This window comes from Danio aesculapii, chromosome 3, assembly GCF_903798145.1.
Source record: "Danio aesculapii chromosome 3, fDanAes4.1, whole genome shotgun sequence".
Lineage (NCBI taxonomy): Eukaryota > Metazoa > Chordata > Actinopteri > Cypriniformes > Danionidae > Danio > Danio aesculapii.
The window spans coordinates 26,043,568-26,058,836 of NC_079437.1; the positions used below are offsets into that span (position 1 = coordinate 26,043,568).

The following is a 15,269-nucleotide window of genomic DNA, read 5'->3' on the forward strand; positions in this document are numbered from 1 at the left end:
GTCTGTAACGTTTCAGCTCAAAACACCCATCAGATTTTTTATTATCCCTTTTATAACTTCTATTTTATACCTTTTAGCACCAGGTGGCGGTTTTGTTGTACTGCGCCTTTTACCAAACACACTTTTACGTTCCAAAATCTTGAGGTGCACCGCAATGCCTTTTTGTACCTTTTATGCCGCTATGCCACAACTGAATCAGCTGAGTATTGTGCAAGAGTGTTGCTGTTGATATTGGTATAATTTTAATATTTAGTATTATTGTGATATCCAAGATTGAAGTCATGTAGCACCGGATAACTCAAAACAGCAACCACAAGTCTTTCCTCCATCTTCAAAAATCTCTGTAGTCGTCTTGACAACGCAAACACTGTAGTCACCTTAACGGTAACTCCACCTCTGCTTTCATTTGATTGGAGAATGAAAAAGACGTGACTGACGTAACACAATTTTTTCCCCTCAGAGTTAACTTTTTTCAACTGCGAGTGCACGACGCGCAACGGCAAAAATGCGAGAGCAGCAAGCGGTTAAAATGCAGTGTGCAAATGCACATGTAAATCATTCAAAAAAGGTGCCTCTCAATGCAACGAAGCGCGTTCGGTGTGATTGGCCCCTATGTATGTATGCATGTCTGTCTGTTTTAAAAGAAGGAAGGAAAGAAGGAAGGAAGAAAGGAAAGAAGGAACAAATAAAGAAACGAACGAAGAACGGAACAAACGATTGAACGAGTGAGTGAACGAATGAAGGGAGGAAGGAAGAAAGGAAGGAACGAAGGAAGGACAGAATGAACAAACAATGGAAGGAAGGTTGGAAGGAACAAACGAATATAAGATCACTAAATGCACTAAAGAATGTTACATTTACACATCCCTGCACAAACTTTATGTAAATGCATCAGCTTTTCACAGCATAATACTCACTACTCATTACTCTTGAGTACTTTTGAAAGGTCTACTTTTTACTCATACTTTGAGTAATATTTACAACACATACTTTTACTCTACTTGCACTACATTTTTGGGCAAGTAATGATACTTTTACTCAAGTATGGTTTTTCAGTACTCTTTTCACCATTGGTACCTATGGTATATTTGAAATAACATCATGACTGTTAGAAAACTACATTAAGCATTTCATCATTATTAAATGATCTACCAGTTATGTTGCATTGCTTATAATCGTAAATCCTCTCCTGTGGCACACTTCAGAATCTCTTCTCACCTACTGTTTTTCCAATACTGGATATTTGGATCTACTGCTCTATTGAGGCACGGTTTCCCACATACTATATAGTAGTAAGTATGTGGTTTTAGATATTAATAAAGGCACTTTTACATGGTAGATATAGGAACTCAGTCATAAGAACTATAGTCACAAGACTGAATGCATTTGAAGACCCTGAATGCATTAGAACCATTACTAGGAACTCAACACCTTTAGGCTGGAGGCCGGGTTTTTAGTCTGCGTTTCATGATAAAAAAGATGCAAATTGCTGCAAACAAAGTCAGCAGGTAAATAGTTCTAGCATTAGGTTTCGGTTTGTGTATCTATTTTAGTCCTGCCTTTGTTTTATATACGAAATTATATAACAAATTTACACAAATACAGCATGTATTCACCCAGCTTCAATCAGCTTACACTTGCATTGTAGTGTACTGCACAGTGTAATTCCTACTGTGATTGATTAGATCGTACTCTGAAGTAAGAACAAATTTAGTTTCACCTAATGGCATTCAGAGAACTAAAATCATTCGGATTTTCTGCGGTGCTCCAAAAATTAGATTCCTCCGGCTATAGTTCTAGGAACCGTGAAAAAAGTCCCGTAAGGGTAAGCCATGTCCGTAGCTCTTCTAATAACGAAAGAAAGATTCACATGCAATCCAACTGAAAGAACTTGATCTGTAAATGCCGCTAAAATCATAAAAGACCAGAGCATTCAGTGACTCATAATAAAACAAACATGCAGACAACACCTATTAAACATTCAAAATGGAAATTCCCTAAAATCTTGATGTGAATATAACATAATCACTTAGAGCAACAATATGACTATAGTTTTATACTGTATGTCAGAAACGAGGACACATTTGTGACTTTGATTTACAACACAGAACAATACAAAAAGGTTAAATGGTGCATGTGGTAAAACGTGATAGCACACGTTGCATACAGAAAATTATTAATAAAACATATTCGAAATATAGTACAGATCAGATTGAGAAACTGATATATTGACAAATTTATTAGCAAATTTTTGAAGACAAAAATCAAATATCATTTCACTCCTCATTTACTAGCAAGCTCACTGTAGGCCTATTTGACATACGCTTTATATGGTCTGATTTTAAAACACAACATCATTTAACCTGACCTGCTATTTACATTTAAATCACAGCAATAGTTATATTTCTGTTTCACTTTCATGAACAGCAATCATTGTGATATACACCATGATATATATATTTTAATCTATTTTAACATGGATATTTGTTATATTCACAAACTATATTTAAAAAATGTGAAAAATGTATGTGTATATTTGCCAGTCACCTGTAAATAAATGTGTAAGTGAGTACCGAGCAGACACTCATGACCTTCTTTCAGATGAAAGGAATTCATAGGACATTAAAGCAGTCTTGGTAAGATCTGTTGGATGTTTTCTGTTTCAACAAGGGTCATCTGATGCAGAATGTGAAGAGCAGTAATCTCGGATTTCTGTGAAAAATCAAAACAAAAATATGTTGTCAGCACAACCAAAGGCCACACATTCATTACACATAAGAAAAGAAAACTAAACATAGTCAAGATAACATATCCGGATTCTAAAGAATACACACTTCTGTAATCTTCTTCTACTTCTAAAAAAAATTAAAAAGTAAAGAGGGAAGTGTTATTTCTCGGGAGATAAATATTTTTATTCTTTAACTGTGTATGTTGTCTTTATTTGAGTAAGTGTTCTCTAAGTGTAGTTAGAGACAGTCTTGAATTCTTTTTCATGAAAGGATTTAGTAACATAGAAATACTCCCATATAGTCTAGCCATGTTCATGTTAGCATTATGTAGTTGTAGTCAATTTGCTAACACAACACAATAAGTTCGTGTTAATTACACAGAGTACTTTCTGATGCTGATGGGCTTTCTTAAAGTGAAAATGTGCTTTTATGCTCTTTCTACCCAGAGAAATTATGTAATTCCAGGTACAGCAGCGGGCCCAGTACATAGCCCTGTGGAATACCCATAATTAAATAGTTCTGTTTAGAAAATCCAGGACCAAGCAGAAGATTGTAATGATTAAACTTATTAATAGTTGACAGCTGGTTTTGGTTAGTGCTAATATAATGAATAACAAACATGATGGTTGTTATGGCACATTCATTTTCGTCAATGTATAAGCATTAGCAACTATTTAATCAACGTAGAATAATTAATTGATTTCCATGAGCAATGACCAGCAGCGTTTTAAATTGGCATTGGCATAATTGAATAATGTCTTAAATATGTCTGTGTATATACACTTTTTGACAAAAGTCTTGTCATCAATTCCAGTTGTAAGAGCAACAAATAATAACTTGAATTCTAGTTGATCACTTGGAAAATTGGCAGATTTTTCTCATGAATCATCTGTTGAACTGCATCCCAATCATCACATATACTGCAGAAGACCTACAGTATTGGAACCCACATGAACCCAAGATTCTCATAGAAATCAGTCAAGTTTGGTAAAGGAAAAATCATGGTTTGGGGTTACATTTAGTATGAGGTATACAAAAGATCTGCAGAGCGGATGATAACATCAACAGCTTGAAGTATCAAGACATTTGTGCTGCCCATTACATTACAAACCACAGAAGAGAGCAAATTCTTTAGCAGGATAGCGCTCCTCATACTTTGGCCTCCACATCAAAGTTTCTGAAAGCAAAGAAGGTCCATGATTGGCCAGCCCAGTCACCAGACATGAACATTATTGAGCATGTCTGGGGTAAGATGAAGGAGGAGGCATTGAAGAGGCATCCAAAGAATCTTGATGAACTCTGGGAGTCCTGCAAGAACACTTTCTTTGCCATTCCAGATGACTTTATGAATAAAGTTATTTGAGTAATTGGAGATGTATGGATACAGTTGTCTAAGCTCATGGGAGTCATACACCATGACCTTATATTCTATACTGTACATTATTTCTGTTAAGTGACAAGACTTTTGTCTAAGCAAAGTCAGAGCTTAATGTCCTTGTACAATATTTAAAAATCAAGGCATGATCATATTTTATTTTGATAAAATAAGCCTAATTTAGAGGCATTTGCCTTTGCCTTATAAGCCACTTCTGATACCAAACTATCAACTAGAAGTCAAGTTATTATTTGCTATTTCTAAAACTTATACAAACAACAAGACTTTTTTCAGGTAGTGTATGTACAAGTGCTTTAGAACACCTTTCCAAGCATTCACACCACACCAGTAGCCCTTACTGATCACATCTGATCACCAACATAGGGGCAAACTTGACAAAATCTTGCTGTCTAACATCAAATCAAAAAAGTATACACATATATTTGAAAAAATATATAAAATCTACTTTAATCCCCTACTTTAAATTAATGTTTACATCGATAATATATAGAAGTGTCCCATACATTGCATAATAGATTTTTGAACATTTTAAATGAAAGAAATTGTTTCAAGTAAGGAGGCAAATGAATGCAAATGAATAAAAAGTAATAGACCAATTAAAACATCCTTGAGGAAGCAAAAAAAAAATGGAAGAAAAAATCTATATAAAAAAAGTTCTCAGAATCTTATCATTCTTGGCACACAAATCCAGATTAAATATCTTACGCTCACTTTTGTCTTAGCTTACCGAAACACATTGAAAAACTGGTTCTTCTAAGAAGGAATGGGGAAATCAAACGCTCAACATATCGGTCTATACATTGTTATTTCTGCAGTTGTTTTTATTCCCTGTGTTTATTATAGTTACTGTGTACATAGTCTTTGTGCCTCTGGCAAAGCTTGGCATTCTTAAACTGTCAGTGCCAGTAATTAGGATTGTTAGGCAAATCTATAAAGCAGCATTACCAGAATGTTAAATAATGGCAGTTAATCAGCTTATAGGCGTGACAGGTTAGTCCAGAAACCAGGATTTTATACTTAAAATAAATTAACCATAGGTAATCATTGGCGATGTTAACAATTAATCCGTTCTAATTAGCATGGATGAATGCTAGCACTGAGTATCCTCCTATTATAGTAATATATTTAAAAGTGCAGTAGGTGATTGTCTTCAGAAACATGTTTGTTGTGCTGGTTGAAAATCTCTTCACATTCCTCTTCACATTAAAGTAAATGATCTAAATGTATTTATATGTATTTTTTATTCTGGGTAAGGTATATTAAATATTAAAAATTGATTGGGCTGACAAATTACTTAATTAGGACAGGTAAAAAAAACAAATTTAAATTTGTATTTCTACGCAGCCTCTTTACGCAGATAGATCTCTCAGTTGCAAGAACACTTTCTTTGCCATTCCAGATGACTTTATGAATAAAGTTATTTAAGTCATTGGAGATGTATGGATGCAGTCATCCAAGCTCATGGGAGTCATACACCATGACCTTATATTCTATACTGTACATTATTTCTGTTAAGTGACAAGACTTTTGTCTAAGCCAAGTCAGACCTTACTGTCCTTGTCCAATATTTAAAAATCAAGGCATGATCATATTTTATTTTGGTAAAATAAGCCTAATTTAGAGGCCTTTGCCTTTCATATAAGCCACTTCTGATACCAAACTATCAACTAGAAGTCAAGTTATTATTTGCTATTCCTAAAACTTTCATAAGCAACAAGACTTTTGTCAGGTAGTGTATATACAAGTGCTTTAGAACACCTTTGCAAGCATTCACACCACACCAGTAACCAGTTATTTGTATTTCTACGCAGCCTCTTTACGCAGATAGATCTCTCAGTTGCGTTTGCACGTGAAGCATGGCCACCTACAGCTGACAGAAAGTGACATCAGGTAAACTCAGCAAGCATCAACCTGAACTTCTTTCTGAAAGACCAACATGGCCTTTTGAAAGGGCTTCTGCCAAAAATGCTGAATTTTTCATACTCTTCTGCTCAACGCCAGTGAAAAATCGCTTGGGTTTGAATAAGGAAAAACGGCTCAGAAAAATGCTGATGATAAACGCAAACGAAAAGCATCCCGGTGTGTTCGAGCCTTTTGTAACTGATTAAAATGGTTACCTGCTTGTTTTCTCTAGCTTGCAATATATGTATTTAATTGTGTTTTGTTACTTGTAACTGCTCCACACGGCTTGTACTATGTCTGGTTAACTCTTTATATTCTCATATTGCATCTAAAACCACGTTGAAAACGTGACGCTTTGTTTATGGATGCGTTTGTGGGCTCGCGATCCACCGCCGTTTGTCGTTGCTATGGCCGCCGTCAGCTGTTCCTTCACACGTGCGGCAATAAAGTTTCAAAATAATTCAGCTTTTGCCGCTGTGTGGATTCACTCACGCTGAACGCAGTTGACCAATCGCAATACTGGATCATCGGACCAATCAGCGCAGATTAGCATCGCACTAAGGAGAGGTTTGGGAACAAATAAATCACTGAACGAATCATATGGGAGTCGTTGGGATAATTGGGTAAAAATAAATGCATATTATAAGACAATGAAAAGGTTTTTTGACCACGCATGCATATCAGCCTGTTGTTGGAGACCCCCAAAACCAAAATATATAATGCGTAATAGGGGCTCTTTAATATACAACCAACAGTGCATCTATGACTGCTTTTGAAACCATGTTGTGAATGTGAGGAGCATTATTGGCTGTCAGTTTCTAAGCAATTAGCAGTAAACTTTTACCGTCAGATCAGCTCACACTGTACATGTCTGGCACTACAATGTCTGGCACTCACAATGTTAACTCAGCATTTAAAAAAAAACTACAATGAAAATGTTTCTCAACAAGGTGTTAAAGATTTGATTTAGAAGAAGATACTAAAAAGCCCTAAAGAGACTTACTCTGCACTATGACCTGATAGGCCTCTGCTGCAGGAGAGTCTGGAACTTCAGTCAGGAATGACTTTCCTTCGTCACAACTTTTCCCTTGAAAAGCAGAAGTGCATTAGAGAACTAGAAACTACCGCCCGCAGAGACTTTCTCAGACATTTTAGGGAGTTTTTGATACTTCATTCAATATACTGACAACACTGTGATTATAAAAACAAGGAAACACTCTCACAAAATCAAGAAATGGAACGCACCACAGCGCTACGACGTAAATGGTTATACTTCCTCATACACTGACTGCTATGGTAGAATAATATTTTATCTCTGTTTTATATATCATCTCGTTCTCTTCCTTGTGAATGGTAGAGGTAATGATTTTATTACCTATCCGTGGGTCAAGGGGAATTCTGCCCAAAAGAGGGAGATTAAGTTCTTCACACATTCTCTGTGCTCCTCCTGTGGTTGGAGGAAATATCTGTGATGTGTTCTGTCAACAGAGGGGAAAAAAGGTATTTAAAAAAACCTATGTTTAATGTCATAGGCCATCCAATGAGATTTCATTCAGTCACTTGTGTCATAAGACTTTTTTCTGTGTAGCACATCATTTAACTTCTCTTTTTTCATGCAGCTATAATGCAAGATTTAAGCTTCAAAAAGGATGAAAAAAGTCCACAGAAGAGAACAACCTTTATAAACTAAAAATAAGGTGTAAAATATTTTGATAATTTTTCTTTGCTCATATATTGTACATTTTAATTATTCCAGCCATGTCAAAGCTGAATTTTCAGCAGTGATTTCCCCAGTTTTCAGTGTCACATGATATAATCAGTTTAACCTATTAAAATTAATAGCTTTTATAAATATTTTCTTCAGTGTATAATTGAAACATTCTGATTACAGAGCAGTGTATAAGTTATTATTAAAATTTATATATTATTAATTATATATCTTATATTTATATATATATATAATATATTATTAATTTTATTATTTTTTATTATTAATTTTATTATTATAAATATTATTACTATTATTTTAAGTTGTAATAGTGTCTACATTTTTCTCATTTTGATTTTTCGTTTGATTACATTAAACAGCGGTGTCACTTTAAAAGTGCACAGATCTATAATAAAAGCATTTGATTGCTTTCCTAACCTTTTATGCTTATTTATGTTTTTGCTTTATTTAAAAGAAAACCCACCAAGATCAACATGTTTAAATATTATTATTATGAATATTATTATTATTATGTGTATATTTCTGATCAAACATGCACCCAAAACCCATAGTGTCCACTTTCACTTCAAATATGTACAGAATCCGTTTGTGAAACAGCATTTATTTATCACTTTGGAGTGCGTCAGACAGTTTTTGTATTTATTTCAAAGTGTTTTCATGCCTAAATAAAAAGAAAGCACAGAACAGATTCACATTTAAGAGCAAGGGGTGTCCACTGGGGTGGTTGCGTATAGGGAGGATTGGCTCTTTAATGTTTAATGCCACCCTTCATAGAAAGATTAAAAATATGGAAAATACCTTGATGGGATGATAGCGGGATAGAATTGTAAAATACGAGAGAATCCCGGGAAAAACAGGAGGGTTGACAGGTATGTTTGAGACACTTTTTTTGTGGAATTGGTTTTGTTTTGTTTGATTGACAAACTGAAGTTTGAAAAAAAATCATTTATTATTACAAATAGAAATCTGTTGAAATTACTTTGAGTTACCTTTGTTCAGTTTAACTAATAAATACAATGACTCTTCTATCCCACTAACAAATCTTTCTGCCTTAAAATTGAACAGTGCAAATGCATCTTTATTGTCTTTATTATCTTTTTTTATTACTTGTCTTTAATGCACAAGGCTTCATATGAATTCAGAAAACTTGACACGATGATGCAAATTTGACTTATTTCCTTTCACTTAATAGATTGCTTTCGCATCCTCTTTTAATCTTGAAAACTCCCGTCCTCATTAATTGTAACTGACTGAAAAAATTGCAATATTACTTTCAAGCTTAAGCAAGAGAGTTCTGTCAATAATTATTACAATAAAAATCAAACTCCTAGAACAGCACTTCCTATTTATTTGCACCAGACACTTATAACACTCCATGTTTCTGGAAAATAAATTATGCAAAACTGAGTGTGCTTCATGCAGGTGAGTGGACTTGACTAACCACCTGTAAAAGATGCACACTCTTTCCTCTCCATATTCACCAGACACTTTATTTAAATTTTTTCCCAAACACTTCAATACAAAAACTCAACCAATACATAAACAAATAAATAAATAAAATCTTATCTATCTTATCTACATACATACCTACATACATACATTGAAGTCAGAATTATCAGCCCCCCTGAATTATTTGCCCTCGTTTATATTGTTTAACAGAGAGAAGTCTTCAACACGTTTCAAAACATAATAGTTTTAACAACTCATTTCTAATAAAGATTTATTTTATCTTCGCCATGATGACAGTAAATAATATTTGACTAGATATTTTTCAAGACACTTCTATACAGCTTAAAGTGACATTTACAGGCTTAACTAGATTATTTAGGTTAACTAGGCAGGTTAGGGTAATTAGGCAAGTTATTGTTCATGGTTTGTTCTGTAGACTATCGAAAAAATACATAGCTTAAAGGGGCTAATAATTTCGACCTTAAAATGGTTCATAAATTTTTTTAAACTGCTTTTATTCTAGCTGAAATAAAACAAATAAGGCTTTTTTTTTTAAGAAAAAATATTATCAGACATACTGTGAAACTGTCCTTGCTCTGTTAAACATCATTTGATAAATATTTAAAAAATTAAAAAAAATTAAAAGTGGAATTGTATATATATATATTGTTGTATAATGTATATATTTATTTTACTTATTTTATATATATATATATATATATATATATATATATATATATATATATATATATATATATATATATATATATATATATATATATATATATATATATATAATATATATATTTGTAGTTGCTTCCTAAATTAATAAATCTAAATGTAAACATCAGTACACAAGTTCGGAGTAAGTACAAGACCATTTCTTTTGTATACTATACCTTGCATTTAGGACAAACAAATCCACTCATGTTCTCAATCACACCTAGGATGGGCAATTTGACTTTTTTACAGAATCTGATCTCTTTTCTCACATCCTGCAAAGATACTTCCTGTATGAAAAGTGAACAAAAAAACAACATTATCCAGCCATCGAAATGTGCAGTTACTTGTTCTAATACTGTATATAAACACTTCACAAATACAGCAAAAGTGTTGATGTTGACTGATGTTTTTCTCTTACATCTGCTGTGGTTGCAGTATGTGTTACAAAAGGGGTGGTCCTACTCCTAACACCTACAGAGCAGACATTTAATTTAAAATGCAGTGATGCAAAACACTACAGATTCCTGCACATGCAATGACCTTTGGCTGTTTTCTTTATGAAGTATAAGTGCAGTTATATTATACAGCTGCAGTGAAGATTGTGTTAAAAATCGATCTACCCTACGGTGTTATCAATCAACTGCCTGGTAAATGCTAAGCTATGAGGATGTTTTGTTGGTGGTTTCTTTGATCATGTGCAACTTGTCTAAAAACAATACTTCTTTTCTTTAATTATATACTGTTCACACCAGTTAGTTCCACTTCCCTGAACAGTCTCTTGGCTCCTATTTAAATCTGGCATTAGGATGTGTTTTTGATCATTTGATCACAAGTATATGACACAAAATAATGGTGTAAATGAGGTCTAACGTAAATACAAAACAGCATACAGTAAAACACATACACACCACAGAATGTTATAAAGACCTGCTACTGAAAAGCTAACCACGACAGACCTACTTGTGTGCTTGCATGAAATTTGATTGTGCTAAAACAAGAGGAAGGGTTAGAGCAAAACCCAAACACAAGTGCTCACGAGAGAAGCATTTAAATGTATGTTAAAGGGCCATGTGGACAAAATAATCTGGATTCAATCAATCTCTATTGGTTTATTGTATTGTATACAGTGAATCCGGAAAGTATTCACAGCGCTTCACATTTCCACATTTTTTTATTTTACAGCCTTATTCCAAAATGGATGAAATTCATTTATTTCCTTACAATTCTACACACAATATCCCATAATGACAATGTGAAAAAAAGATTTTTTGAAATTTTTGCAAATTTATTAAAAATAAAAAAAGCTGAAAAATCACATGTACATAAGTATTCACAGCCTTTGCCGTGAAGCTCTAAATTGAGCTCATGTATATTCTGTTTCCTTTGATCATTCTTAAGATGTTTAAGTAGCTTAATTGGAGTTCACCTGTGGTAAATCCAGTTGATTGGACATGATTTGAAAAGGCATACACCTGTCTGTATAAGGTCCCAGGGTTGACAGTGCATGTCAGAGCACAAACCAAACATGAAGACAAAGCAATTGTCTGTAGACCTCTGAGACAGAATTGTCTCCAGGCACAAGGCTGGGGAAGGTTACAGAAAAATTTCTGCTGCTCTGAAAGTTCCAATGAGCACAGTGGCCTCCATCATCCGTAAGTGGAAAATGTTTGGAACCACCAGGACTCTTACTAGAGCTGGCCGGCCATCTAAGCTGAGTGATCAGGGGAGAAGGGCTTTAGTCAGCGAGGTGATCAATAACCTGATGGTCACTCTGTCTGAGCTCCAGCGTTCTTCTGTGGAGAAAGGAGAACCTTACAGAAGGACAACCATCTGTGCAGCAATCCACCAATCAGGCCTGTATGGTAGAGTGGCCAGACGGAAGACACTTCCCACCTGAAGGACTCTCAGACCATAAGAAACTAAATTCTCTGGTCTGATGAGACTAAAATTGAACTCTTTGGAGTGAACGCCAGGCGTTACGTTTGGAGAAAACCAGACACCACTCATCACCAGGCTAATACCATCCCTACAGTGAGTCATGGTGGTGCAGCATCATGCTGTGGGGATGTTTTTCAGCAGCAGGAACTGGAAGACTAGTCAGGATAGAGGGAAAGATGCATGCAGCAATGTACAGAGACATCCTGAATGAAAACCTGCTTCAGAGTGCTCTTGACCTCAGATTGGGGCGACAGTTTATCTTCCAACAGGACAGTGACCCAAAGCACACGGTAAAAATATCAATGGACTGGCTTCACAACAACTCAGTGAATGTCTTTGAGTGGCCCAGCCAGAGCCCAGACCTAAATTCTATTGAACATCTCTGGAAATGGCTGTACACCGTCGCTTCCCATCCAACCTGATAGAGCTTGAGAGGTTCTGCAAAGAGGAATGGGCAAAAATTCCCCAAAGACAAGTGTGCCAAGCTTGTGGCATCATATTCAAAAAAGACTCGAGGCTGTAACTGCTGCTAAAGGTGCATCAACAAAGTATTGAGCAAAGGCTGTGAATACTTACAGTATGTACATGTGATTTTTCAGGGTTTTTATTTTTAATAAATTTGCAACAATTTCAAACAATCTTTTTTTCATCACATTGCCATTATTGGGTATTGTGTGTAGAATTTTGAGGAAATAAATTAATTTAATCTATTTTGGAATAAGGCTGTAAAATAAAAAGAATGTGGAAAAAGGAAAGCGCTATGAATATTTTCCGGATGCACTGTATACACTAATCAGCAATCAACTATAAGCACTCAAACTACAAATAAAGCAGAAAATCATATTTGGAAATGCTCTCTTGTGGCAGCTGATTGAAATGATAGTTTAAACCCTGTCACTTAAGGATAAACTCTCTTTTTGCTCTTTTGATTCCACTTCTGGAGACTGAATAATATGGAATGCATATTCTCAACTTCTCAGACACACAAAAAGCTTTTATAAAAGTGTCTACATGTTAGATTATTTTATTCTGAGTGTTTTTAAGATGTTTTTCATAAGATATTACTGTAAAACAGTCAGCTTTTTCAGTAAGCAGTTGCATTGGTTTACATTGTGGACCCCTGAATGTGTATAAAAACATAAAAGTGAACATGTAGATTCCAATTGTCTATAGGTTGTTTTCACATGACATCATTGATGACGTGCAAAATTCAGATAGAGGGCATGAAGAGATTCTTCTGCATAGGAATCGCTATCAGAATATCAGAAATATTTCTGTTTTATCTTATATATAATTGTTTAATTTGGCCAAAATAAGAAATGTCGAACAGCTTTTATAGACTTCCAAAGTTTTTACTCATAAAGGGGGGAAAGTTTAAGAAACTGGCTGAAAAACGAAAGAATAGGTGGCATGTAATAAATATTTATTCAATACATCCATGTGTATAAACCTTTTTTGAATGCGATTCGTTTGACAGCACCAATAAAGATTATATACTGGCCTAACTATGTGTATAAATATGTTAATGTTTTATATAAAAATCAGACACAAACACCACCACACGCATACAAAATCCAGAAGAACATAAATAGTGTACTCTGCCATGCAATCGCTGTAAAGAAATCTCCGTCTTGTTTTGCAATAATCCAAGTCTTTACTGGCGTTTCGGCAGAATAAACAACCGTAACGTGAACATCTATATTTGTGGTGAATGTTTGTTGATGGTAAGTTCATTAAGTTCATTCTTCCTTACAAAAATAAATAAATAATATAATGTAGACTATGCGTCCACGTATTTGCATGCTTTTATCTGTTATTTCGTAATGTCTGGAAGATATCCGCATGGCGGAAACTATAGTAATTTATAATAAACATGTGTTTGAACCACATAGTGAAGTGTATAATGTGTACAACTCTTTGTTAATGAATGCTACAGAATACTATAGTACAGTAAACTGATAAACTGTAATAAATACTGTAAGGTTAGTGTAAACTATGGTGCATTGTGGTGGTGTATAATTAAAGCGAAGAAAACTGAAGCCTCTTGAATAACTTGTTTATTACTACAGTTGTGTTGTACCATAGCAACAATATAATTACTACGACAGTTTAATTCAAGTAATTATCTACAGTGTGCTTCTAAACAATGTAGTATTTACTAACTTATAGTATTTTCATGTAACGTAATAAGTAATGCAGTATCTACCGCCTGGATGACAGGCATATATATATTAATTCAGTAGAAAACTCAGCCCTCTTCATTATATAAGGAATATGCCCAACATATGTGATTATTTTCTTTTTTATATCTCCTTTGAAATATGGTATAAATCGCAAAAAAGCCCATTAAGTTTTTTACTTCCTGTCCTCTATCAGAATTTTGCGAGTCACCAGAACCCCGTGATTGAAAACCTATACCAGATGGGAAAAAATAAAGTGGTAATAGTAACAATTTGATGGCAAAAACAAATTTTCAGTTCTGTTTTACATGTATTCAGCAGGTATTTCTACCAAAAAATGACCTACTAAAGAGGAACAAAGGAATGAATCAAAAAGCCAATGACTGTTGTAATATGCAATTGGGTTTTAACCGATAACTGAATTATGAAAGAAAAGAATGTAAGTGCATTGATTGAAGATTGCACGCTTGTTAGGAGCATGCAGAAGAGGTGGTGTCTCTTCAACTGCCATTTGAATGATGTGGTGGTCTCAGCAGTCAAGAGGAAGTAGTCTAGGTTTCAGTGCTTACGTGCTTCTCATAGAAAGTACAGCCCCTTTAAGAGTTCTGTCCCTTTCTCAATGCAAGTATAACGTAATACATTTACAGTTTTAAAGTATAAGCTGTTGTTGGCTTCTTTAAGCACGTGCGCAACTTTTCTGAAGACGTAAATAACGTTACATTTTGTTTTCTACATTGTTTACACCAGTGAGTTCCACTTCACTGGATGTGTACAGGAAACCAACTTTTTTTCAACATTTGGTTACGCATGAAAGCAACTTGTTTCCCACACTTAAATACATCTGAACTCATGATCAAAATTCTTATACGCATGTACATATTTAGACCATTTGGATGGATGTAAACAATAACAACGGTCTTAATGTATTTCCACTTTTACATTTTTAAGTTCCAAAGCTTCTGAGAATCCAAATAGGTCCACCTATTAATAAATAAGGTTACAACAGCTGTTTTAACATTAAAACATGAGTGAACTGTCACTTGTTACAGTTAAAATAAAATAGTTTGATATCAAGCAGAAAATGTTCATGGGCCAATGACATTAACATATTGAATCTGTCTGTCTGTCTGTCTGTCTGTCTGTCTGTCTGTCTGTCTGTCTGTCTGTCTGTCTGTCTGTCTGTATTTATGTATGCATGTATGTATGTATGTATACTGTTGAAG

The 15,269-nt window shown here is 34.5% G+C and overlaps 1 protein-coding gene across 1 annotated transcript in view; it reads right to left on the minus strand.

The window, feature by feature from the left end:
* Positions 1-2,212: 2,212 nt before the first annotated feature.
* nubp1 (nucleotide binding protein 1 (MinD homolog, E. coli)) overlaps positions 2,213-15,269 on the minus strand; it is a 47,360-nt gene continuing 34,303 nt past the window's right edge. Inside the window, exons 8-11 of the mRNA XM_056453519.1 lie at positions 10,105-10,215; positions 7,403-7,505; positions 7,031-7,114; positions 2,213-2,712 (exon numbers count right to left, since the gene is read on the minus strand). Coding sequence (XP_056309494.1) covers positions 2,663-2,712; positions 7,031-7,114; positions 7,403-7,505; positions 10,105-10,215 — 348 coding nt within the window. The 3' untranslated portion in view covers positions 2,213-2,662. The remainder of the gene's footprint in view (positions 2,713-7,030; positions 7,115-7,402; positions 7,506-10,104; positions 10,216-15,269) is intronic.